At 41.5% G+C, this 26,901-nt stretch overlaps 4 protein-coding genes across 4 annotated transcripts; all 4 read right to left on the bottom strand.

Annotated features, from left to right (window-relative positions):
• Positions 1 to 5,688: 5,688 nt before the first annotated feature.
• On the bottom strand, positions 5,689 to 9,183 carry LOC128568795 (protocadherin beta-9-like). Its single transcript, XM_053566664.1, has 2 exons — positions 6,852 to 9,183; positions 5,689 to 6,016 (listed from the first exon to the last, which is right to left on the bottom strand). The coding sequence occupies exons 1-2, from the start codon at positions 9,009 to 9,011 to the stop codon at positions 5,978 to 5,980; spliced, it is 2,199 nt and encodes a 732-aa protein (XP_053422639.1). The 5' UTR covers positions 9,012 to 9,183; the 3' UTR covers positions 5,689 to 5,977.
• Positions 9,184 to 10,256: 1,073 nt separating this feature from the next.
• LOC128568794 (protocadherin beta-16) lies at positions 10,257 to 13,743 on the bottom strand. The gene has a single exon (XM_053566663.1). The coding sequence runs from the start codon at positions 13,611 to 13,613 to the stop codon at positions 11,220 to 11,222; it is 2,394 nt and encodes a 797-aa protein (XP_053422638.1). The 5' UTR covers positions 13,614 to 13,743; the 3' UTR covers positions 10,257 to 11,219.
• A 4,576-nt stretch (positions 13,744 to 18,319) lies between these two features.
• Positions 18,320 to 21,654, bottom strand: LOC128569041 (protocadherin beta-13). Its single transcript, XM_053567108.1, has one exon. The coding sequence runs from the start codon at positions 21,304 to 21,306 to the stop codon at positions 18,901 to 18,903; it is 2,406 nt and encodes an 801-aa protein (XP_053423083.1). The 5' UTR covers positions 21,307 to 21,654; the 3' UTR covers positions 18,320 to 18,900.
• Positions 21,655 to 23,764: 2,110 nt separating this feature from the next.
• Positions 23,765 to 26,594, bottom strand: LOC128569042 (protocadherin beta-7). The gene has a single exon (XM_053567109.1). The coding sequence runs from the start codon at positions 26,373 to 26,375 to the stop codon at positions 24,000 to 24,002; it is 2,376 nt and encodes a 791-aa protein (XP_053423084.1). The 5' UTR covers positions 26,376 to 26,594; the 3' UTR covers positions 23,765 to 23,999.
• Positions 26,595 to 26,901: the final 307 nt, after the last annotated feature.

Raw genomic sequence — 26,901 nt, 5'->3', positions numbered from 1 at the left:
TCCTACTCTCCACACAAACAAATGTGCTTGGTTGTGGTGAATAGGCATACGAGATGTGATTTGTGATCCCTAGAAGTTTGTAATCTCTCAGAAAGGTTGTAAAACAAACAAGGAGAGTATAACTGAATGTTAAGCTGAACAAAGCTCCATCATTACTTGGCCTTCCTTGGGTGATAAAGGAAAGGGAAACGTAGATGGGTCATTTCAGAAGTTATGAAACTAGACTAACCAGGAGGAGACATATTTTGATGCCCATTTAGGTGTGACAGCACAAGAAGGCATTTCTTAATGCAATGATTTCCTTAATAGCAATGAATAGTGAACTAGTAGAAAATGAAAAAAGATACTAGGTGGAACACATTATGTAAATCTAATTTTTCATAATTTACAAAAATTTCTTAATTACATAAGCATTAACATTTCAGTTTTATTTGAAGCAGACTCTTACTACTCCCAATGCTGGCTTTCCCAGATTCCCAAGATTTATCCCAGCAACAATTATGGCTATATGCTTTCTCTTGTAGCCCATGAAGTAAAAGTAAGAGAAATTCTCTCCTCAAACATAGGACAAAACTTAATTTTCACCATCTAAGAGCATGTGCCTGCCATCAAAGCAATCATTGTTTAAGAGGCATAGAATGATAGGTGGAGATTTTAGCCCCAGAATATAAAGACCTATGTTTGGCCCTTACTTTGGTTTCATCCTATGTGGGACCACCTTTTAAGCTTGGGTGGTTTAAGTCCTAGCCAAAGTACATTGTTGCCCCCTCATGAGGGAGATTGTTTGGAATAGATGGTAAGCACTCATCAATAATATCCACCATAGAAGATCTTAAAGTACACTAAGAATGGGTGGAGGAAGGATCTAACAAGTTTTAAAATTTTAAAACATTAAGATCAAGTATTCTGGGCAGTGCCTGTGGCTCAGTGAGCAGGGCGCTGGCCGCACATACCAGGGGTGGCAGGTTCGAAACCTGGCCAAACCAGTTAGGCCCCGGCCAAACTGCAACAAAAAAATAGCCGGTGTTGTGGTGGGCACCTGTAGTCCCAGCTACTGGGGAGGCTGAGGCAAGAGAATCACCTAAGCCCAAGAATTGGAGGTTGCTGTGAGCTGTGACACCACAGCACTCTACCAAGGGCAACAAAGTGAGACTCTGTCTTTAAAATAAATAGGGGTGGCACCTGTGGCTCAGGAAGTAGGGTGAGGGCCCGATATACCAAGGGTGGTGGGTTCGAACTCAGCCCTGGCCAAACTGCAACAACAATGACAAAAATAAAATAAAATATAAAATAAATAAATATGTAAATGAAAAGATTAAGTATTCTTTAAAAAAAAACTAAATTGTATTTAGACTGTAGACTGAAAATTGGCACAGAAAGGTAGGAATTGAAAATTAGGTGGATTGACTACACACGGTTATTCTCCCTTTTAAAATACCTACTAAAATGACAGAAAAGTAATAAAAATAATATGAACTAACAAAGACTAAGAATGCATAAGTGAACACATATGTTTTGATGACACAAAGCAAATGGAAAACCAATTGACATATTCCTTAGAAAAGTCTAAAGATCCTGCATTAAAGATACAATAAACTAGTGGGATTTTCCCACAGAATCTCATTTAGGTACAAGGTTTGGAAGAACCAGGTGCAAAAAGACTGAAGTCAGTTAAGGACTGAAAAAAAGTTATTAGTTGAAAGTATGTATATGAGAGAATTGAATTTTCTGCTCCTTTCACCATTCTACATATACAGATAAGTAACTAAGAGCCAGAGAATGAAAGGTTTGTTATCTAGAGAAATTAAATTGAACTTTCTCTTATTTTGGAGGTGCAGGCACAACTGAGTACAAGTGTAATGTGTGAGACTAAAAATAAGGAGGGTAGCAGAACTACTTCAGTACCCATTCTGAATAGTGAGCCTTCTAGCCCTTTTCTATACAATGCTCTCAGACTGTAGGATACAAGGTATATACCTGACTGCCACTCCACCTCCACACAGTGGATATTATAAAATTCAAATCAGAGAATAGTAAAGTCTCAAAGACTTACCATAATGATATCTGGGGGGTCTCCCAAAGTAATAGCCGTATCCTGGCATGATTACAATAGAATAAAAACTTGCCATCAACAAGCCCTTTTCACTCACAAAGAGTTGATTGTCAGCATTTTGATATATCATTCTTCTTCAATATGAGAAGATAGCCAAGGACCACAAGGCATTTAAGGAAATGCCTATTACATAAAATAGAAAGGCCAAGACTACCATCACCACCAGAGAGAGAAGGAGAGAGATAATATAGAAGACAGAAGCCTTTGAAAATATCTGATTAATATTCTCAGAGAAATAAAATCTAGTAAGAGATACTATTTATTTAGTGTTTATTCCATGCCACCCATTGGTCTAAGTGCTTCATATGTATTTACCCATTTAATCTTAATAGTAACTGTAAGAAGTATGTATTCTTAACATAAGAATAAACAATAGTCTAGGACCTAAGAGCTCTTTCCTTGAAAAAAAGGTCTTAATTTCCTTGTGACTCATGTCTTTTTTTTTGAGACTCACTATGTCACCCTAGAGTCTCACTATGTCACCCTAGATAGAGTGCTGTGGCATCACAGCTCACAGCAACCTGAAACTCTTTGGCTTAAGTGATTCTCTTGTCTCAGCCTCCCAAGTAGCTGGGACCAGAGGCACCCACCACAGCACCCAGCTATTTTTGTTGTTGTTGTTGTAGTTGTCATTATTGTTTAGCTGGCCTGGGCCAGGTTTGAACCCACCAGCCTGGGTGTATATGGCCGGCGCCCTACCCACTGAGCGAGGGGTGCTGCCAGACTCACTTCTATTTTTAAAATGAATACATGGTAGTAATACTATATGATGCATTTTTTACATACTACATTAAAAAAATAGACAAATTATAGATGAGAGAAGATATTATAGGTCTAAAACAGAAAGATATTATAGGTCTAAAAAACACTCAAAGAACCAAAAAAAGCCCTCTTAAAATAAATATTTGTGAGCCTTAACAAAAAACTTAAATATAAAACATTGAATGATTAAATAAATTTTCCAAAAAATGGAAAAAATAAAGAGATAGAAAATAAAAGAGGAATAAACTTAGAGTCTTACAGAAGCAATCTAGGAGATCTAAATTTTTTTTTTTTTCCGGCCAGGGCTAGGTTTGAACCTGCCACCTCTGGCATATGGGACCGGCACCCTACTCCTTGGGCCACAGGCGCCGCCCTAGGAAATCTAAATTTTAACTGAGTTTCTGGTTAAAGCAAGAATGTAGAAAACTCCAGGGGAAAATTATGAATAAAAAACATAAGAAAATTTCTCAGAACTGAAATGATAGTCTAAACATTAGTCAGGTGTGGTGGCATATGACAATAGTCTCAGCTACTCAGAAGGTTGAGGCAGGAGGACTTTTTGAGGCCAGGAGTTAGAAGCTGTAGTGTGCTATGATTGCACCTGTGAATAGCCACTGCACTCCAGACTGGGCAACACAACGAGACCTCATCTTAAAAAAAAATTCCCACAAAACAAACAAACACCCAACATTAACAGGGCACACTTATGTGACCATACTAAATAAGTAAACAAATAGTATTAAGTTTTTTCAGAATACTAGAGAACGTTTACCAATGCTTCCAGAAGAAAGAAAAAAATAGGATCACACAAAAAGATGAAGAAATCAGAATGGAATCAGCCTTCTGAGCAACAACTTTCTATGCAGTCAATAAAAGTAACAGTGCTTTTGAACCCTGAGGGAAAATTATTTTCAACCTAGAATTTTATACCTAGTCAAACTATCAATCAAATGAAAAGAAAAGATGGTAACTTTCTAATCAAAGCTTTCAAAAAGTTTCACTTCCTCTGCATCCATTTTAATGAAGGTACTGAGAGATATGTGTCAGCCAAATAAGGGAGTAAACTAAGAAGATGATACTAGGCCTCACAAAAGGGAATCAACACAGAAATTCATTAAAGGGGGAAAAAAGTTATAGAGTGACAGCCTTTAGAGCAGCCAGTGTGCAGTACCCTCGGCACCAAGCCGCAGCGAGGTGGCGCTGTCCGCGTTGTAAAACGACGGAAAGGAGGTCTGTGCTCCCCGGAGCGAAGCCCCCAGCACCCCCAGTGTGCGCAGCGACAAAGATGTTGCCCAGCATGCTGTTTTTTGTCGCATTAACCTAAGGGTATGGCTTTCTGTTACAGTGTACGTTTATGTTAAGCTGAATGTCTGTTTGTCCTGATAAGTAAGCAATAAGTCTTGTCAGAATGAACACAATGATAGTTGATCCAGAAACAGCACTAGAAGTATGACTGTGCCAGACTCAGTGGCTCCAAGTAAGCCTGCACAAAAGCAAGTCCCCACCATAAACGCCAGTGGGCTAAGACAATGCAGGCACAACAAACAAGATGTTTAAACAAGATGTTCCAGCACGATATACACCATCACCACCCACAGTAAAACTTTCCTTAAAAAACATCTTAGTTCACTTACTTTTTAGTCAATCAACTCACAATGGAATAATCACATATGATTAATAATATACACTAAATAAGAACATATATATAATCAACATGAAATTAACATTTATATACCATAGAAGAACTTTTAAACAAGTTATACCTTTACTATTACTTAAGTTTAAATATAAGAAGTTGCAGTATGTTAACATTCCTCAGATAAGAGGAAGCAAGCAGGTTTCACTGATAACCACTAACCTTTGTTCCCCTTAAGGACAGAACATTGAGAAGTAGTAATGGATAACTACCCACGTTTGCAAACTTAAAATATAACTTGTAAAGGTCAGCAAGTTGTAACAATACTTTGTGTAACCTGTAATGCTTTGTGTAAACTGTATAAAAACCGTACTTAAAACTCAGTAAAGCGCAGCTGCATACTTCACCCGTAGTGTGCCAGACTGTCATTCCTGCGTCGACCTTTCAACCAACCTGACTCTGTTTCCCTGCTTTCCCTCGGACTGAAGCCCACCGACAGGGTGGTCCGCGGCAGCCAGTGTAAATAAAGCAGAGAGATTTTGATAAAAGATCTCTAAGAAATAAAGTTAATGGATATGTATCTGATATATTTGAATATTTTAAGGAAAAACATTGAAATTCAAATGAGAGATAATATAAAACATCAACAGCAGTGAAAAGAAAATTATTCAAGTATAAAATAATTTTAAGCTTGAGGAAAAATGTTTTACAAAAAAAAAAAAACAAATGTAACCATACTACACCAACGCATACATTGGAGAAATTATATCATTATGAATACTAACAAAATGAGTTTGACTTGTAAAGAAAACTAGCAATTCTGTTGGGGGAATGAAAGAAAGGGAATATGCAGTGTTTGCACATACCCTGTTAGAGAGAAATTTAATTTTTTAAATCACAGCAAGAAGTGGTTAAAGTATAAAACTAAATGCCAAGATATAATAGTAGGAATATGTTATTTAGAAATATTGAGATAATGGTAGATGTCACTACTAAAAGAGATGAGAGATTGAAGAAATTATTGTTTTACTTTATAACTTTGACTTCATCTTAATTTTAAAATTTGACAATTAAATAATTTTTCAAAATAAAATGAAAAGTAAAGTATCTTTCCAACAGTCCAGCAATATTCTCACACACGAATTTTCAAATGTTTTAAAAAATGGATTTATTTTCATGCATTTAAAAATTTTGTTTGAATTATGAGGCATAATCCCTTATACACACATATACTTATAACATATATTATCAACAAAAAGAACATAGAAATATTAGCCAACTAAAAACAGTGTATTTAAAGAAAACAATACAAAGACAAAGATATTATTGGAGTCCAATATCGATCATGCAATAGCATTTCATCTACTATGAATACATTAATAAAGAGATGTTTCTTTCTAATGCTGTGATTTAGAATGACATGGCAAATAAGTTTCCAAGGGTGGATGACTTCTTACATGAAGGAACTACAATAGGCAGGTGGTGAGGACCATGAGATTCAGTCTCTGAAAAATGTTAGGAGAATAATCAAAACTTCAGTTTTCTAGAAAGAGAATTAATCAGTAAGTCTTCGTGCACTTGAAAGGATTAAAACCTTGAAATCAGTTTTTACTTATGGGTACTACTAAATTGAAACTAGCTATTATTTTGGCAAGGCGCCACACAGTGCTTAGGGCACCAGTCACCTACACTGAGGGTGGTGGGTTCAAATCCGCCCTGGGCCAGCTAAACAACAGCAACAAAAAAATAGCTGGGCGTGGTGGCAGGCACCTGTGGTCCCAGCTACTTGGGAGGCTGAGGCAAGAGAATTTCTTAAGCCCAAGAGTTGGAGGTTGCTGTGAGCTGTGACAAAACAGCACTCTACTGAGGGCAACACAAGAATGTGTTCAATTTTTTTGAAAATGTTTTTTTTTCCAAAACAAAACAAAGCAAAACAAAAAACCCTAGCTATTATTTAATGCAAAAAAGATAAAAATATCAGCAAAGATGTAGATAGGTAGTCCTCGAAAATTGAAAATTACTTGTCTGCATAACTAGTTTGAACTTAACTTCTATTGATACAGTTTTATAACACTACAAAAGTACATGAAAATATAAACAGAATTTTTACAGAAAATTAAAACCAAAGCTATTTCAAAATATGGGATTTTCTTGAGTATTCTTCCCAGGACCATATGCCTGGATATTAGGAATAACTGGCTTTAGGAACTTGAACTCATTTGTTCCAGAGCCTCCAGTCAGACACACCTCATACTGGTAGCTCTGGGACAGAGTCCCAGTGCCACTAACGTCAACCAGGTGGCCGGGAAAGTGGCCCTCAGGCACTGAGCAGCGACCTACCGAGGCCGCCCCGTCCCTCCTGCACAGCCTCACCGCCACGAACAGCAGCACCGAGAACAGGAAGAGCGAGGACACCGAGGCCAAGGCGATGACCAGGTAGACGGTGAGCGAGTCGGCCTGGGCCTGCTCCGCCGCCGCCTCCGGGAGCGGCAGGTAGGGCTGGGAGAAGCCGTCCACCAGCAGCACGTGCAGCGTGACGCTGGCGGACAGCGGAGGCTCGCCATTGTCCTTCACCAGCACCAGCAGCCTGTGCTTGGCCGCGTCGCGCTCGCTCAGCAGCCTGGCGGTGCGCACCTCGCCATTGTGCGCCCACACGCTGAACAGCCCGGGCTCCGTGGCCTTGAGCAGCTGGTACGACAGCCAGGCGTTCTGGCCCGAGTCGCCGTCCACCGCCACCACCTTGGTCACCAAGTAGCCGGCCTCGGCCGCCCTGGGCACCAGCTCGGTGCAGGGCGCAGAGCCGTTCTGCAGCGGGTACAGCACGAAGGGCGAGTTGTCGTTGGCGTCCACCACCTCCACGCGCACCAGCGCCTCGCTGCTCAGCGCGGGGGAGCCTCGGTCTGTGGCACCCACGCGGAACTCGAACGCCTGCAGGGCCTCAAAGTCCAGCGCCCTCAGGGCGAACAGGTGTCCGTTGTCGGCGTTGATGGAGACCAGGGAGGCGAGGGGCAGGTGAGGGTCCTGAGGTGGCAGCAGGGAGTAGGTGACCTGGGCGTTGGTGCCTGAGTCCCTGTCTGTGGCCCTGATGGTGCCTATGTGCAGGGCGGGGCTGTTGTTTTCGTGGACGAACAGGTTGTAGGAGGTTTGGGTGAAAGTGGGGGCGTTGTCATTGACGTCAGAGACCAGCACTGTTATGTTTTGCTGGGTTTGCAGCCTGGGTGTCCCCAGGTCAGTGACAGTGATAGTGATGTTGTACTCAGCTTGGCTTTCTCTGTCCAGGGCTCCATTCGTCATTAGTATGTAAAAATTGTCCACTGAGTGCTTCAGCAGGAATGGCAGATAATCTTGAATGTAACAAACCATCTTTCCATTTTCTCCAGAATCTCTGTCTATAATCCTGAAAACTGCCAGTACCATCTCAGGAGAGTTCTCAGCAATGTGGTTGGAAAGTGATGACATAATCAGTTCAGGAGGATTGTCATTGGTGTCTAATACCTGGACCCAAACTGTACATCTTGCAGAAAGACCCCCACCATCGGTAGCCTGTATATTTATTTTGTAAGACTTTACTAATTCATAATCAAGTAACTCTCTGAGAATGATTTCTCCAGAAAAAGAATTAATTTGAAAAGTTGTTGGAATATCTTCAGCAGCATCAAAAAATGAATAGGACACTTCAGCATTGACCCCAGAGTCAACATCTTCTGCAGAGACTTTAACAATAAGGGACCCTACTGGGCTGTTTTCTGGAGTATGAGCCTCATACAGTGCCTGAGCAAACTGTGGAGCATTGTCATTGATGTCCAGGACCACTATTCGTATAGTGGAAGTCCCAGATCTTGGTGGATATCCACCATCCAGAGCTGTGAGGGTTAAAGTGAGCTCCTTCTGCTCCTCCCAATCCAGTGCTTTATCTAACACTAACTCCGGATATATCATACCTTCATCACTGTCACTAATTTTAACATGGAAAACAGAGTTGGAGTTGATGGTGTAGTTTTGGATTCCATTAAGTCCTACATCTGAATCCTGTCCTCTTTCTAGTCGAAATGTTGTCCCTTTTGGTGTGTTTTCTAGTATTTTTAAGACCATCTCTTTGTTGCGAAACACTGGTGAGTGATCGTTTATATCCCTGACTCTCAGTTCAGCCTGATAAATCTGAAAAGGGTTATCCATTAAAATTTGGAAATACAGCATACAGGGGTCTGTGAGGCCACACAGTTTCTCTCGGTCCAGTTTCTCATTTGTGAGCAAATCCCCAGTATAAGAATCCAGAAGCAAGCATTGTTTGTTATCTGAAACCACCCTGGTTCCCCTTGCAGCCAGCTCTCCCTCTGCTAGTCCCAGATCTTTTGCCAGATTGACTATAAATGATCCTCTTTCTGTTTCCTCTGTTACCCAATAACGTCTAAGCCCAGAATCTGCCAAGGACACTCCCCAAAATAGAAAGAGAAATACAACTTGCCTTTGTCTTGGGAAGTAGAACCCTCTGACCTCCATAGCTTGCTGGTTTCTTATTTATCAGTCACAGCCTTAGCGCCTGAGGTAAACAGCAGCCCCAAAACCCAGACTTATGTCACGTACTAGCAAGGACCTAGTTTTTCGTCCTTTTCGTTTTCTAATCTTGGGCTGCTACAGCTTTTTTCCTTAGCGCATGGGTCTGTATCTTCCTTTTTTTTTTTGTTAGTGACTTACTGGGCGTTTTTAATTTCCTCCCCTCGTCTTTTTAGCTTACAGCGCCACCGTGTGGTTTCCAACACATTCAGATGGCTTTATCCAATTTTTTGTGTGTTTGTGTACACATTTATAAAATTTAAATTTTTATTTTCTTTCGTTTGTTTTGTAAAAAATACTGTCGAGGTAGAGAACTGTTCAAGTTGTTGGTATTCTTCATTACTTCATGAAAAAAGTTGAAAAATGTTTCTGACAGTAACTCTGTTCACCTCCCTATGCTAGGGTTAGCTCTGCACTAGGCTTTTCATCCCTGACACATCTCTTTTGGGAGCACCAAACAACATATTATATTTTACTTTTCCAGAAAAATTGAGCATAGGAACACCAAAACCTGACAAAAGAACCTCATTTTGAACCTTCTTCAAAAATTCTTCGAAATCTTATATTGCTTAAATACAATCATTACTCTATAATCCAGAATCTGAAAGGGGTTATCCATTAAAACTTGGAAAATACAGGATACAGGGCTCTGTAATTTCTAGTGTTTTTTCTTTTTTTTTTTCTTACATTAGGTGTAAAATAACTTGCACCGTTAAAGAAGGGATTAAACTTTATTTTAAGGTCTTTCTTAATTGAAATCTAATAGAATCCAGGCTGGCTGCAGTGGCTCATACCTGTAATCCTAGCAGTCTGGGAGGCTGAGGTGGATGGATCGTTTGAGCTCAGGAGTTTGAGACCAGCCTGAGCAAGAGAGAGACCCTGTCTCTACTAAAACTAAGCATTGTAGTTCCAGCTACTCAGAAGGCTGAGGCAAGAGAATTGTTCAAGCCCAAAGGTTTGATGTTGCTATGATGCCATGGCACTCTACCCCGGGTGACAAAGTGAGACTCTCTCAAAAAACAAAAAAAAAAAAAAAAAGAAAGAAAGAAAAGAAAGGAAATGAAAAGAAAAAGAAAAGAAATCTAGTAGAATCCAATTTCTCTACACAAAATAAAGGGAGGTAAAGAACAGATCAAATGAACAACTCTCCTAAAACTTTTGAAAATTAAGAACAACATTATAACATCTGATTCACATAGAATTTTATTTAAAAGCCTAATATCTAAAAGGAAGCTCTATTTTTTCCATAATAAGCAAGGTATTTTAAATCCCTGTAATCACTTTAAATCACTTTAAATTTAGGAATATTGTACAGAGAAAGGGCTAGATATAACAACAAAAGACCATGTTGTCAAATACAAAAGCCACACCATATAAACCTCTGTATGGTAACTTCTATTTTTCTTAACCTAATGGGACTAAGTTTTCAGTCATTAAAAACTTAACAAAACGTCTGATTTTTTCCTTCAGAATCAAAAGCAACAAATTATTAAATATTTATATGTAATCTTAATTATAGAAGGCCTAATCTTTGTCTTTTTGTCTCCAAACTTAAATGCATTTACATCACTCAATATCCTACACTGGCTTTCTTCTTATTGTGAGATAAGCCTGATCAGAGATTTCTCATATCACATATAAAAAAAGTTTTATTTCTTGTAGGGAAATGTCAATACAGGGAAAGTAGAACTTCTAAAAAAAATGCCATAATCTACAAAAAGTGTTATAATAAAAACTGAGTATGATAAACAAGGACATAAATTTTGAAAGGAAAACAGACAAAAGGAATACCATACAGAAGATAACACATATTACATGCAGCAGATAATTTAGTACTTAAAGAAGTTCATGAAAAATGAGGACATGAATAATACAGCAATAATTAATATAAAGTGAATAAAGAAAAAGTAGGAGAAATATTTACAATATAATACCAGTTTTGAAGATAAAGCCTACTTCATTATCTAGAATTTCATGAGAAATACCTCACTAGAGTAAATGTGTGGAAAAGGAAAACAGTGACGTAAGAATTGGAAATTAATAACCACACAAAAAAGATGAAATAGAACCTTATTGGTGGTAATGAGCATTAAAAATTTAGTTCATCAAAGAAGACAATATAAAGAAGTTAATGTTCTTATTACTGGGTTTCTATCAATAATTAAATGCAGAGCTATTGTGGAAGTTAGAATTTTCCTCTACTTCTTTCGCAGGACATTGGGGTGGGAGGTTGGGAATAATCGGTTTCAGGAATTTGAACTCATTTGTCCCGGAGCCACCCATCAGACACACTTCATATTGGTAGCTCTGGGACAAGGTCCCAGTGCCGCTGACGTCCACTAGGTGGCCCGGAAAGTGGCCCTCAGGCCCAGAGCAGAGACCCGCAGACGCCGCCCTGTCCCTCCTGCACAGCCTCACCGCCACGAACAGCAGCACCGAGAACAGGAAGAGCGAGGACACCGAGGCCAAGGCGATGACCAGGTAGACGGTGAGCGAGTCGGCCTGGGCCTGCTCCGCCGCCGCCTCCGGGAGCGGCAGGTAGGGCTGGGAGAAGCCGTCCACCAGCAGCACGTGCAGCGTGACGCTGGCGGACAGCGGAGGCTCGCCATTGTCCTTCACCAGCACCAGCAGCCTGTGCTTGGCCGCGTCGCGCTCGCTCAGCAGCCTGGCGGTGCGCACCTCGCCATTGTGCGCCCACACGCTGAACAGCCCGGGCTCCGTGGCCTTGAGCAGCTGGTACGACAGCCAGGCGTTCTGGCCCGAGTCGCCGTCCACCGCCACCACCTTGGTCACCAAGTAGCCGGCCTCGGCCGCCCTGGGCACCAGCTCGGTGCAGAGCGCAGAGCCGTTCTGCAGCGGGTACAGCACGAAGGGCGAGTTGTCGTTGGCGTCCACCACCACCACGCGCACCAGCGCCTCGCTGCTCAGCGCGGGGGAGCCTCGGTCTGTGGCGCCCACGCGGAACTCGAACGCCTGCAGGGCCTCGAAGTCCAGCGCCCTCAGGGCGAACAGGTGTCCGTTGTCGGCGTTGATGGAGACCAGGGAGGCGAGGGGCAGGTGGGGGTCCTGAGGTGGCAGCAGGGAGTAGGTGACCTGGGCGTTGGTACCTGAATCCCTGTCTGTGGCGCTGATGGTGCCTATGTGCAGGGCGGGGCTGTTGTTTTCGCCGACGAACAGGGTGTAGGAGGTTTGGGTGAAGGCGGGGGCGTTGTCATTGATGTCAGAGACCAGCACTGTTATATTGAGCTGTGTTTTCAGCCTAGGTGTCCCCAAGTCAGAGACGGTGATGGTGATGTTATATTCGGCTTGCTCTTCTCTGTCCAGTGCTCTCTCTGTTAATAAGGTGTAAAAGTTCTTCACTGAAGGTTTTAGAAGAAAGGGAAGGTCTTCCTGTATGGAGGAAACTGTCTTTCCGTTGTTCCCAGAGTCAGGATCTGAAACACTGAAAACTGCAACTATAATCTCAGGGGAGTTCTCTGGGATGGGGCTGGTGAGTGCAGACATGGTCACTTCTGGGGGATTATCATTCACATCTGTGACCTGCAGGAGAAGAGAGCATTTTCCTGAAAGACCTCCCCCATCAGTGGCCTTTATATCCACTGCATAAGAAAACACTGTTTCATAATCTACTTGTTTTCGAAGATGAATTTCTCCTGTCACAGGATTTATCTCTAAAGTTTTGCTAATATCATCCGAAGGCTGGAAGAGTGTGTATGATATTTTCCCGTTGACTCCACTGTCTAAATCTCTGGCGACGACAGTGACCACCAGGGAGCCCACAGGGCTATTCTCTGGAATCTGCACCTTGTAGATTGGCTTTTCAAACTCTGGGGCATTGTCGTTGGTGTCCACCACTTCAATGCGAACCTGAGCGGTCCCAGAGCGGGATGGAGACCCGCCATCCAGCGCGGTCAGGGTTAATCTTATTTCAGACTCCTCTTCCCGATCCAGCTCTTTATCCAACACCAGCTCTGGGTATTTCCTGCCATCTCTGAGTTCTTGAGTTAGAACCCGGAAATGAGAGTTGGAGCTGATTTTGTAGTTTTGAACATTATTGCTGCCTACGTCCAAGTCCACAGCATTATTCAGAGGAAATGCATACCCTAAATGACTGTTTTCCGGTATTTTTAGGATCATTTCTTTTTCAGTGAACACAGGAGAATGGTCGTTTATATCTTTCACCCTCAGTTCAGCCTGAAATATTTCTAAGGGTTTTTCCATTAACACTTGGAACTGTAGTACACAAGGCTCAGTAGAACCACATAGCTCCTCTCGATCTAGTTTCTCATTTATGAGCAAATCACCAGTTTCAACCCTAAGCTGCAAATGAGCCTTGTTCTCCTGGGAAATGATCCGGGCCCCACGGATGGACATTTCCGTCAATCCCAGTCCCAGGTCTTTTCCTAGATTTGCCACAAAAGAGCCTCTCTCTGTTTCTTCCGCTATGGTATAGGGTCCCAACTCAGCGCCCGCCCCAGACACGCTCAGCAAAACAAAGAAAGCTAGGACTTGCCTTTGTCTCTGATTGTGCATCCATCCAATCTCCATAGCTCTTTCTTGAATACACGTATTTGGTTCACAGGAGCTTCATGTATGCCCAGTATCCTGGTAACGCGGTCCAATAATGTTTTAAAGAAGCTTCGCTCCGGCTTTTGGTCTGAGAAAGCTATTCTTTTGCTTCCAGGCGGTGCGAAAATTGTTGGGCTGGAGCTGCTTAGGTAATTCCGTTTTCCATCTTCTTAGCCTGCAGCGCCACCATGCGTTTCACTATTTTCTGGTTTAAGGTTGGAGGCAAAATTCTAAACCTACCGTATAGGCTATGTAATATGCAACACTAGTTTCTATTTTCACTTGGCTTTTGTGTGTTTAAACAGAGGCCTGTGGTTTGCACAGGGAGGAGTACAAAGAGCAAATTTCCACTTATGGTACTGACTGTTTAACGCTGTCGAGGTGTTATTGATTAAATAAAATTAACATGTAAGCTGAGAATATACATTTGGGAGCAAAATATTTCTGGAGTTACATGAGAACAATTTCACAAGTTCATCTTTTCCATGGTACATATTATAGACACTAGGAGTAAACACTAAAAAGATTACAAGTGGTGGTATTTAACCAAAGCTTTATTAAAGAGTAGATTACTTCCTCTTCTTTGCAACACTTACACCTGAGAATTCAGAGTTTTCAAATTATTGAAAATTTCAAACAACTTTCAAATTATTGGAAAATTATTTTCTAATGGGCAGATCTCAAAGTTTGGCCTGTAACACTCCTAGATTCCTTTTTCCCCTTATCACACAAGAATAATTTTTGTTTTTTCCTTTTAAAAAAACAGCTTTAATTAGATATAATTTACAAACCATACCATTCACCCATTTAAATGCATACAGTGCAATGGCTTTTAATATATTAACAGAGTTGTGTATCCATCATCATGACTTTAGAACATTTTCATCACTTCTAAAGAAACTCTGTATATTTTATCACTTCTGAAGATAGCCTGCCCCACTCCAGTTCTCCCGTTTCTCTGATCTTTAACTCTAAGAAACCCTTAATCTACTTTCTGTCTCAATGGAGTTCATATTCTGTACTTTCTTATAAATTGAAAAATATAATATGTGGTCTTTTGTGACTGACTTCTTTCATTTAACATAATGTTTTTAAGGTTCATTCAAGTTATAACATGTATCAATACTTCATTTCTATTTATGACCAAATAATATTCCATTGTATAGATATATCATTTTGATTACCCATTCATTGTTTGATGGACATTCAGGGTTGTTTCCACCTTTTGGCTATTATGAATAATGCTGCTATGAATTTTCATATACAAATGTTTGTGTGGACATGTTTTCATTTCTCTAAGAGGGGGATTTCTGTGTCATGTATTTCTAAGTTTAATTTCTTGAAGAATTAGCAGATTGTTTTTGCAACAAGGCTGCACCATTTTATATTCTCATCAACAGTGTTACCAGGGCTCCAATATTTCCATATCCTCCCAACACTTCTTGTTATCTTACTTTTTGATTATAGCCATGCTTGTGGTATTTGTGATTTTCAATTGCATTTCCCAAATGAGTAATGATGTTGAACATTTTTTTCATGTGTTCATTGGCCATTTGTATATCTTCCTCTAAGAAATTTCTTTTTAGATCTTTGCACATTTTTAATTGGGTTATTTGTCATATTATAATTGAGTTGTAAGCATTCTTTATATATTCTAGGTACAAGTTCCTTATCAGATTTGAATTCTTTTGCTTAGGTTTTCTATTTTCATAATTTAAATTACAGTAAAGATTCAGGACATCCTTATTAATTCAGTGTTTGTTAATGTTTTTTAGAAATTTGTTAATCATTTTGCCTTAAGTAAGTCATCTTATCAATAAAGCCTAAACTCCTCTTGGCCCTCTTTGGCCACAAGTGGTACTGCTGGACTAATTTTCTCCAAGCAGCCAATCTGTGGTAGACAGAATACTGGCCAAAGATACCTATTCCCTAATTCCCAATATCAGCAAATATATGTTACCTTACATGGCAAAAGATACTTTGCAGTTATCATTAAATTAGGAAACTTGTGAAGGGGAGATTATCTTGTATTATCTGGATGGGACAGAACCTTTCCTGACTATGGCCAGAGTCTTTGGTCAATAGTCTTTGAAGAATGGTTAGAAATGCAATGTTGCTGGGTTTGAAGATGTCTAGAAACTGACCAAGTCAAAGAAAGGGACTCTCCTCTAGAACCACAAGAATGCAATATATCCCTGATAACTTCACTTTAGCTCAATAAAACCCATATTGGATGTCTGAGCTATGGAATTGTAAGATTATACATTTTATTGTTTTAAGCAATACAGTTTGTGATAATTTTTTAGCAGCAATAAAAACTAAAACATAACACAAGTGTGGATTCCTCATGCACCCAGCAACTGAGACAAAAAAAAATTATCATTTCTACAAGAACATTATCATCACAGTGAATGCTGAAGAATGTCTGATTTAGCTATTGTAAATCATTTTTTTGGAATAAAGTCATTTATGATACACAAACATGCCCTTTCAGCATATTTTTTGTGGGGGACAGAGTCTTATTTTGTTGGCCAGGCTAGAGTACAGTGGCATCATCACAGGTACTGCAACCTCAAACTCCTGGGCTCAAGCTATCCTCCTGCCTCAGCCTCTTGAGTCGCTGGGACCACAGACATGCACCATCATAGTCAGCTATCTTTTTGTTTTGTAGAGATGAGGGCCTCTCTATGTTGTTCAGGCTGGTCTTGAACTCCTGGCTTCAAGCAGTCCTCCCATCTCAGCCTCGCACAGTGCTAGGATAACAGGTCTGAGTCACCATATCCAGTTTTCAGCATAATTTTTAAGAAGAGTTGCCAAAGACATATGGGTAATTTTAACAAAAGATAACTGGAGCTCATCAGAGTTTTCCCTACTAAATTTCCAGAATCTCTAAGTTATTAAGTGACAAAAATTCCTCCACAACATTGCCACCTGTACTTTTCCAAAATTGGTTATTTTATTTAGAATTAATACTGGAATAGCAACTTCTTTCAGACAAATGGTAGACTAAAGTGAATATAGTATATTTAATTTCAGTAAGGGACATATGAAGATGTGACAAAGTAAATTTCAATTTCCCAAAGAAAACTTGTTTTATATAGTGTATATAAATATGTCAGTATATATGTATGTGTGTGTGTATAATATTATATCATGAAAAAACTGAAGAAAGAGCATAAGAATTCAAGAAAGGCAACCATAGGATAACTCTACTCCCTATTTAGACTCTTTTCTGCAATAATGAATGTGACATGTTGAGAAGGTACAGAAAATTAATCAGGCTGATAGACTCATCATGAAGATCATTTGTGGTATCTAACCCAGCTTACTTAGGTCAGTGTTTCTGTATGAACTCTCAGGTTTTTGGTCTAAAGTAGTGTGGTCATTGGTGTAGAAACAAATACAAATCATCGATTAAAAGTCACATTTCTACAAGAGAGTTTAGTTCACGGAATAGGAGTAGGAAGAATAGATAAATTTCACTTGCTTAGTTAGAAAACAATGCTACAGTTAATGTCTGACAATATGGCATATTGATTAAGAACTGGGGAATTAGGTTAAGGCAGACTTAGATTATATTTCAAATTTTTCCTTTTATTATTTCAGAATTATGAGGAAGTTACTTAACCATTTTAAGCCTTAATTTCCTCATACATATAAAAGGGGGTGATATGCCAAGACCCTTAGGGTTTGTTAAAAGATTTAAGGGATAATAAATGTAAAACACTCTGTATACCACTTTTAACTCAATTAGAAATCAAGAATCAAAAGCTTAAAAAAGAAGTTAGATTAAACAGTACATAAAACCTGTGCATTTTACTAAAAATATATTTTAATTAAATTATATTGTTAAAGAATTAGGATAGATTCCACTGGAAGTAACATAAAACTAAAATAATTGGTGGCTTATATGAGATAAAATTTCCTTTATTTCTTAAGTAAAAATGTTCAGTAGTAAGCAACGCAAAGTTAAATGATGACTCATGGTAACCATGGACTCTTGTCTTTTTAAAGTTTATTCTATGCTAACCCTCTCAATTCATTGTTTCCATCATTAGGGTCCAATATGGCTAGTTTTTGTACTGATATATATTGCGCCAGGGAGCAAAGAGCAGAGAAGGAAAAAAGGGAACACCTTCTTAAATGAGTCATCTCTCCTTAAATAGTCTTCTTGGAAATCTACAACATTTGTACATATATCTCATTGACTATAACCCAATAATATGTCCAATTCTATTTTATTTATTTATTTTTTTTGTAGAGACAGAGTCTCACTTTATGGCCCTCGGTAGAGTGCCATGGCATCACACAGCTCACAGCAACCTCCAGCTCCTGGGCTCAAGCGATTCTCTTGCCTCAGCCTCCCGAGTAGCTGGGACTACAGGCGCCCGCCACAACGCCCAGCTATTTTTTTTTTTTGGTTGCAGTTCAGCGGGGGCTGGGTTTGAACCCGCCACCCTCGGTATCTGGGGCCAGCGGCGCCTTACCGACTGAGCCACAGGCGCCGCCCTAATATGTCCAATTCTAAATGGCAAGGAGGCTGGGCAAATGTATTCTTTTGACTAAGCCCACTAATGCCATAAATAGAATTTGAAATGTTACTAAAGAAGAAAAGATAAATGGATGTAAGTGACCACTGCAGTTTCTGAAAGGTGAAAGCCAATTTCACTACCATGCCTTTTCATCTCACTAGATACATATGGTGCCTTTTCCTCCTCTTTTACCACCAATGAAACGAAGTGGGAATAACTATAATTTTATTAAGACTAATACTCAAATATTAATGAAAGGAAGCACAATTATATAAAATTTCAACAGAAAACAATCAAAGAAGCTTAATGCTGTAAGAGCCATTCTCATTGTACCAGTTCTCTTTCTGCCAGATTACACTTCACTGTGTTAGTGTATTACTGCTCTGAATACGTCTAATGATTTAAGAACTAATAAGAAAGTCGACAATGAAATAAAGTTGATTACGTAGAATTAATTTTCTACTGTTTTCCCTCTTATATATTTCTAAGCTATGCCAGCACAAGGATTTGTACAACTATTGACCTCATCTGTGTTTTGATTAGCAACATTGAAGACCATGCATCTTGGAATAGTAATGAAGAAAAGATAAGGTACCATTGTGTAGAAACATAGTGACAACATGAAAAATCCTACAGGCAAGTTTAATGTAATTTAAAGTTCATAGTAGGTTAACAGAAAAATCAATGCATTGAATTTATATCATAAAAATTAAAATGTGGAATATGAAAAACGATTATTTTAACTGAATACCTAAACCAAAGTCATTCCTAAAGTTGGAATTTTCTTGCATTTCTTGGCCAGGGGAATGACCCTGGAAATTGGGTAAAATAGGCTTCAGAAACTTGAACTCATTTGTCCCGGAGCCTCCTGTCAGACACACCTCATACTGGTAGCTCTGGGACAGGGTCCCAGTACCGCTGACATCCACTAGATGGCCCGGAAAGTGGCCCTCAGGCACCGAGCGGCGACCCGCAGACGCCGCCCTGTCCCTCCTGCACAGCCTCACCGCCACGAACAGCAGCACCGAGAACAGGAAGAGCGAGGACACCGAGGCCAAGGCGATGACCAGGTAGACGGTGAGCGAGTCGGCCTGGGCCTGCTCCGCCGCCGCCTCTGGGAGCGGCAGGTAGGGCTGGGAGAAGCCGTCCACCAGCAGCACGTGCAGCGTGACGCTGGCAGACAGCGGAGGCTCGCCATTGTCCTTCACCAGTACCAACAGCCTGTGCTTGGCCGCGTTGCGCTCGCTCAGCAGCCTGGCGGTGCGCACCTCGCCATTGTGCGCCCACACGCTGAACAGCCCGGGCTCCGTGGCCTTGAGCAGCTGGTACGACAGCCAGGCGTTCTGGCCAGAGTCGCCGTCCACCGCCACCACCTTGGTCACCAGGTAGCCCGCCTCGGCCGCCCTGGGCACCAGCTCGGTGCAGGGCGCAGAGCCGTTCTGCAGCGGGTACAGCACGAAGGGCGAGTTGTCGTTGGCGTCCACCACCACCACGCGCACCAGCGCCTCGCTGCTCAGCGCGGGGGAGCCTCGGTCTGTGGCGCCCACGCGGAACTCGAACGCCTGCAGGGCCTCGAAGTCCAGCGCCCTCAGGGCGAACAGATGTCCGTTGTCGGCGTTGATGGAGACCAGGGAGGCGAGGGGCAGGTGCTGGTCCTGAGGTGGCAGCAGGGAGTAGGTGACCTGGGCGTTGGTGCCTGAGTCTCTGTCTGTGGCGCTGATGGTGCCTATGTGCAGGGCGGGGCTGTTGTTTTCGCGGACAAACAAGTTATAGGAAGTTTGGGTGAAAGTGGGGGCGTTGTCATTGATGTCAGAGACCAACACTGTTATGTTGACCTGTGTTTTCAGCCTGGGTGTCCCCAAGTCAGTGATGGTGATGGTGATATTATATTCATCTTTGGTCTCTCTGTCCAGTGGCCTCTCTGTCAGTAGAGTGTAAAAGTTTTCCACAGAAGATTTCAGGAAGAAAGGTAAATTCTCCTGAATAGAACAACTTATTTTGCCATTTTCTTCGGAATCAAGATCTGAAACACTGAAAATTGCAACCACACTTTCAGGCAAATTCTCAGATATCAAACTGGTAAATGCAGACATGGTAACTTCTGGGGCATGGTCGTTCACATCGGTGACTTGAACTAGAACAGTGCATTTTCCTGAAAAGCTTCCAGCATCTCTTGCCTCGACGTTGATTTCATAGGATTGAATTGTTTCAAAGTCAAGTTTTTTTTTAAGCTGAATTTCTCCAGTCAAGGGATTGATCCTAAAGGTTTTGTTAATCTCCTCTGAAGCTTGGAAAAGCAAATAGGAAATTTCTCCATTGATTCCCATGTCTACATCGGTAGCAGAGACAGTGACGACGGGGAATCCTACTGGACTGTCTTCAGCAATCTGCACCCTATAGAAAGGCTGCTCAAATTCAGGGGCATTATCGTTAATATCTACTACTTCGATGTAGACCTGAGCAGTGCCAGACCGTGGTGGAGAGCCACCATCCAGCGCTGTGAGGGTTAACCTGAGCTCAGGTTCCTCCTCCCGATCCAGAGCTTTGTCCAGCACCAGCTCAGGATATTTCCTGCCATCGCTGCGTTTCTGGGTAAGGACCCGAAAATAGGAATTAGGACTGATTATATAGTTCTCAATATTATTTTGGCCTACATCCATGTCCTGAGCATTCTTCAGAGGAAATGTAGTCCCAGGAGAACTGCTCTCTGACACTTGTAGCAACATTTCTTTGTCCAGGAATACTGGGAAGTGGTCATTTATGTCTATTACTTGTAGCTCAGCTTGAAAAAATTCTAAGGGACTCTCTAGCAACACCTGGAAACGTAGCACACAGGGCTCTGTGTGACGGCACAGTTCCTCTCGGTCCAGTTTCTCATTTAGCAACAAATCTCCTGTCTCCTGATCAAGCTGCAAGTGTAATTTGTTGCCTTTGGAAACAACTCTAATCCCTCGCCTAGAAAGTTCCCTCTGCCCCAGACCTAGGTCCTTTGCTAAATTGGTTACAAAGGAACTGCCTTCAGTTTCCTCCAATACAGAATAGCGTTTCGGTTCTGCCGCGCCCGCCAGAGAAAAGACCAAAAGGAGAAAGGAAAAAACCACTTGCCTTTGTCTGCAAATGAACTTCCCGCTGGCCTCCATCGTCTGGTACAGCCTCCTCTAGAAAGGTGGTTCTGCAGAACTCTAAAGTTCTTAGTGCCTGACACCGTGGTTATTCCGTCAGTACCTCAGAAATATTCCAGCCAGTAGTCCTTTTCGGAGGACCCAGTCGGTTTGCCTTTGGCATCCAAACTTCCGGCGGGCTTGCAGTCTGTGATGGTAAAACTTGCGGGTTTAACGGAGCTGCAGTTGCTGTTCCGGTTTTACCTTCTTATCCTGCAGCGCCACCACGCGTCCTCACAGGATCTCACATTTTGTAGGAAGAAAATGGATGCAATATTCCCAACTCTGCCTGTATGTGCCACGCAGCAGTGTAAAGTTACGACACTGTCTACTATCGCCAGACCTTATTGGACAAACAGCTTGCCTGAAGGCCTAACAAGAGAAATGGCCTTAGTAGAGACTCTTTCAATAATGCTAATGGAGTTTAGGGCAAAAAGGAAATATTTAGGTAAGGATCTGGCTGGAAAAAAGATATATCCAGAAAATCAGAACATGTATAAGATTGGAGCAACACAGGAAACTTTTAGAATTACATATGTTTATTGCCATGAACTATGGATAAATTATTTAACTTCTCTTTGTGCCTTAGTTTTCTTATCTGCAAGGTGAGGATCATTAGTATCTACTACGCAGGGCTGTTGTGAATTCTATACCTTAAAGATGAAGAAACTAATGCAGAGAGATATTAACTTTATAAATAAACTGTATATACAGTAGAGAGCAATTTGATCCCACCAGGTAGCTGAATCTACATGAATCCATTTTGATGACAATTAGAACACCTCAGTATTCACTTGGTAGAATACATGAGCAGAACTATCTCCTAAGTTATGTCAAAAAATGAAGGTAACTGAACAAAGAAAGGCTGGAGAGCTTTTCTTAATGGAGGTATAGTCTTTGACAGCAGTGGTGATTCTGTACCTTGGAAGGATGTCTTTAATTTTTGTTACCTCCATTCTTTTCTCACAGCATCATTTTAAAACCTTTTATTTTGAAAAGTTTCAAAGCTTTAAAAAGAGAAGAGTATGATGAACCCCTCATCATTAGCTTCAATAATTATCAATATTTTGTCATAACTCTTTGTCCTTCTAACATTTTAATATCCCAGGCATACTGAATTTTTACCCACAAATACTTCCTAACTGTTTATGACTTTAAAAAACACTTAAGCAAATCCCATTATCATACCTAAACATTAAGTTAGCATTATTTAATATTCATCTCTATTCAAATTCCTCCAAGTCATTCAAAGTCATTGTTGTTGTTTGAATCAAGATCTAAACAAGATCCACCACAGATTGCATTTATTTGGTAGGTCTCTTAAGATCTTTCTTTTTGTGAACTTCCCTCCTCCCATTTTCATGCCATTTGTTGGAAAAACTGGATATTTTTATCATGAAACTATGAAAATAATTTAAGATTTTACTGCTGTGAGTTTTTGTCCTTAGACTATGTTCCTTAGATTACATCATTAGTGATGTACAGTAAACGATTATTTTTGGAGTTACTAGCCCTGGTTTATAATATTTCAGAACACAAACATGAAAAAATTATCTGGATCATTTTTAAAGAAAAACCAGTTACAGATTATTAAAACAAAGAACATTCCTTAGCTCCCTAGAATTTCTAAAATTTAACAATCACTTATATTTCTCTTTGATATTCCACATTTAAAACTGTTCTTTTTCTTAAATTTTTGAGATTCAGTACAGCAGTATAACGAGTAGGAAACTTTAAAAAGCAAACTTTCAAATTAAATCAGGAAAATGCATTAAAAATGTATGAATGATGGTAGAAAAATAAATGCAAGGTAAGGAAAATAATAAAAATGAACTAACTAAAGGATATAATATTCCTATTCAGGATCATTAATCTTTTTATGAAATGAAAACTTTGTGTTTGGATAATAAGGAGAAAACACACATTAATCTTTCTCTTTTTTTTCCCACTGGAAATTTGGTTAGTTCAGAGCATTGAAGTTGAACAATTGACCCTGAAAAAGTGGGATTATAGTTTGATAAGAAAATAATAGAAGTCGCAGAAAAGATTGAAAAGGTAGGAATATGAGAGAAAGATTTCTTCTTAATTAGGCAGAAACTTGCCAGGCAATAACTAATGCCAGAAAATGGTATAACATCAGAGCAAGTTCACTGACCCAGAATCAGACAGATCTTGGAGAGGTGCTCAGCTCTGCTACTTATTAGGTGGTGACCTTAAAAATTTACTGAATCTTTATGAACATCCATTTGCTCCTCTCCAAAATATCTCACCTTGTGGGTTTCTTCTGAGATTAAAAGTGGTTAACATAATTCATGATGCATAGAAAGTGCTTTAACAAAAAAACATACATCTATGCTTCTTAAACTAAGTACCACATACTTGAACAGCATTCTAATCAACTCACAAAATGGAAGTAGTAAAGATTGAAGACAATAGGAAACAATGTAAAACATTCACCACTTACAAGACTGCACAATAACCATAATTATTTGATATAAAACACTATGTATATACATTTCATGCGCGGTAGAGGATTCCTGGACGTAAGTCTAGGTACATCCCTATGTAAAGAAACTTTGACTTGAAGAGTGCATACTTGAAATAATGTGAAAACGCTCTTCTATGGGTTCCTCAGGATATTTCTAGTTAGATACAGACACAAGATTTATTTTTCAGAAGCACACATTATTCTGAAATGAAGGGTTTTCTTCCACTTCTTTCCTTATGCTCTGGGGTAAGAGATTGGGGATAATTGGCTTCAGAAACTTGAACTCACTGGTCCCTGAGCCTCCCGTCAAACACGCCTCATACTGGTAGCTCTGGGACAGAGTCCCAGTGCCTCTGACATCCACTAGGTGGCCTGCAAAACGGCCCTCAGGCATCGAGCAGCGACCTACGGAGGCCGCTCTGTTCCTCCTGCACAGCCTCACCGCCACGAACAGCAGCACCGAGAACAGGAAGAGCGAGGACACCGAGGCCAAGGCGATGACCAGGTAGACGGTGAGCGAGTCGGCCTGGGCCTGCTCCGCCGCCGCCTCCGGGAGCGGCAGGTAGGGCTGGGAGAAGCCGTCCACCAGCAGCACGTGCAGCGTGACGCTGGCAGACAGCGGAGGCTCGCCATTGTCCTTCACCAGCACCAGCAGCCTGTGCTTGGCCGCGTCGCGCTCGCTCAGCAGCCTGGCGGTGCGCACCTCGCCATTGTGCGCCCACACGCTGAACAGCCCGGGCTCCGTGGCCTTGAGCAGCTGGTACGACAGCCAGGCGTTCTGGCCCGAGTCGCCGTCCACCGCCACCACCTTGGTCACCAAGTAGCCGGCCTCGGCCGCCCTGGGCACCAGCTCGGTGCAGGGCGCAGAGCCGTTCTGCAGCGGGTACAGCACGAAGGGCGAGTTGTCGTTGGCGTCCACCACCACCACGCGCACCAGCGCCTCGCTGCTCAGCGCGGGGGAGCCTCGGTCTGTGGCGCCCACGCGGAACTCGAACGCCTGCAGGGCCTCAAAGTCCAGCGCCCTCAGGGCGAACAGGTGTCCGTTGTCGGCGTTGATGGAGACCAGGGAGGCGAGAGGCAAGTGAGGGTCCTGAGGTGGCAACAGGGAGTAGGTGACCTGGGCGTTGGTGCCTGAGTCTCTGTCTGTGGCGCTGATCGTGCCTATGTGCAGGGCGGGGCTGTTGTTTTCGCGGATGAACAGAGTGTAGGAGGTTTGGGTGAAAGTGGGGGCGTTGTCATTGACGTCAGAGACTAGGACCGTTATGCTGTGTTCAGTTTTTAGCCTGGGTGTTCCCAAGTCGGTAACAGTGATGGTGATGTTGTACTCTGAGTTTCTCTCTCGATCCAAAGGTTTCTCTGTTATTAGTGTATAGAAATTCTCTACAGATGGTTTCAAGAGGAAGGGGAGATGGTCCTGGATGAAGCACACCATCTTTCCATTGTTTCCTGAATCTTTGTCTCTAATCCTAAAAACAGCAACAACTGTCTCAGGTGAGTTTTCTGCAATTGGACTAGTAAATGATGACATGAGCAGCTCCGGTGGATTATCATTTATATCTGTTACCTCAACCACCACAGTACATTTTCCAGAAAGCCCTCCGCCATCTTTAGCTTGCACAGTTAAGGTATACGTTTGAATTGCCTCATAGTTCAATTCAGCTTTAAGATGAAGATTGCCAGATGTTGAGTTGATTTGAAAAGTTTTGAGAATTCTTTCAGTGGCATAGAAAAATGCGTAGACTATTTCTCCATTACTTCCGGTATCTAAATCTCTAGCGGACACAGCGACAACCGTGGAGCCAATAGGGCTGTTCTCAGGCATCTGCACCTTGTACAGAGACTGCACAAATTCAGGGGCATTGTCATTTATGTCTAGGACCAGGATGCGCACCAGGGCTGTCCCGGATCTGCGCGGAGAGCCGCCATCCCAGGCCGTGAGGGTTAAACTTAGCTCAGGTATGTCCTCACGATCCAGCACTTGATCCAATACCAATTCCGGATAGATATTCCCCTCCTCGCTAACATGGACATTAATATGGAAATAGGCATTAGGGCTAATGGTGTAGTTACTCAGGCTGTTGTTTCCAACATCCAAATCCTGTGCACTTTCTAGGAGAAATGCTGTCCCTGGAGTGGTACTTTCTAATATTTTCAAGGGAATCTCTGTAACTAGAAACACTGGCGAGTGATCATTGATGTCTCTGATCCATAGTTCAGCACGGAAAATCTGAAAAGGCTTTTCCAGTAACAACTGGAAAGGCAGCACACAGGGCTCTGTGGGGCCACACAGTTCCTCTCGGTCCAATTTCTCATTTAGAAGTAAATCACCAGTAAGCAGATTAAGCAGTAAAAATCCTATGTTCTGGTCTGAAACAATTCTAGATCCCCGGGCTGAAAGTTCCCCCATCCCCAACCCTAGGTCATTTGCTACATTGGCGAGAAAAGTGCCTCTCTCACTTTCCTCAGCCACGAAATACCGGAGCTGTTCCGCGCTAGCCCAAGACATTCCCAGAAATACACAAAAATAGAGAACTTGCCTTTTCTGCATAGCACTCTCCATTCTGGCCTTCAATCTTCCTTTGATCAGTCTTTCAGAATCACTTCCACTCAGCCTCAAGCAGCTCTCTGGAATGGCAGAACTGAATCCTTATTAATGAGCTGGATGGTAGTAGCAATGCTTGTAGGGAAAGGTCTTCATTTTACTCCGATTCCAATCACCACAACCTCCTTTCCTCTATTTTTCTGGTCAGATCTCCTGTTTACTCTGGAATCTGTAATATCTTTTGTGCTGGCTTTTTTTCACCCTCTTTTTAGCCTGCAGCGCCACCTTGCGTTTTGTAGATGTTATCCCCGTTCTCAAGAACAGAACAAAAAGATGGCGGATTAAAGAGTTCTGCAATGAATAGTTTTTTCCCCCCAGTCTTTGCTATTTCATTCCTACTCTTTGTCTTCAAATGGCCACTATAATGCTGGTAAAGTAGTAGCTGATGTCGTTTCCACCTCTGATAATGTGGATTTATAAAAAAATACATCTTCCCCCACTTAAAGCTAGGGGCATGAAATTAAACTCTGGCTCTCTACCAAAA

Source organism: Nycticebus coucang, chromosome 17 (genome assembly GCF_027406575.1).
Source record: "Nycticebus coucang isolate mNycCou1 chromosome 17, mNycCou1.pri, whole genome shotgun sequence".
Lineage (NCBI taxonomy): Eukaryota > Metazoa > Chordata > Mammalia > Primates > Lorisidae > Nycticebus > Nycticebus coucang.
The sequence above is the reverse complement of the archived record's forward strand: the minus strand, read 5'-3'. Positions and strand labels throughout refer to the sequence as shown.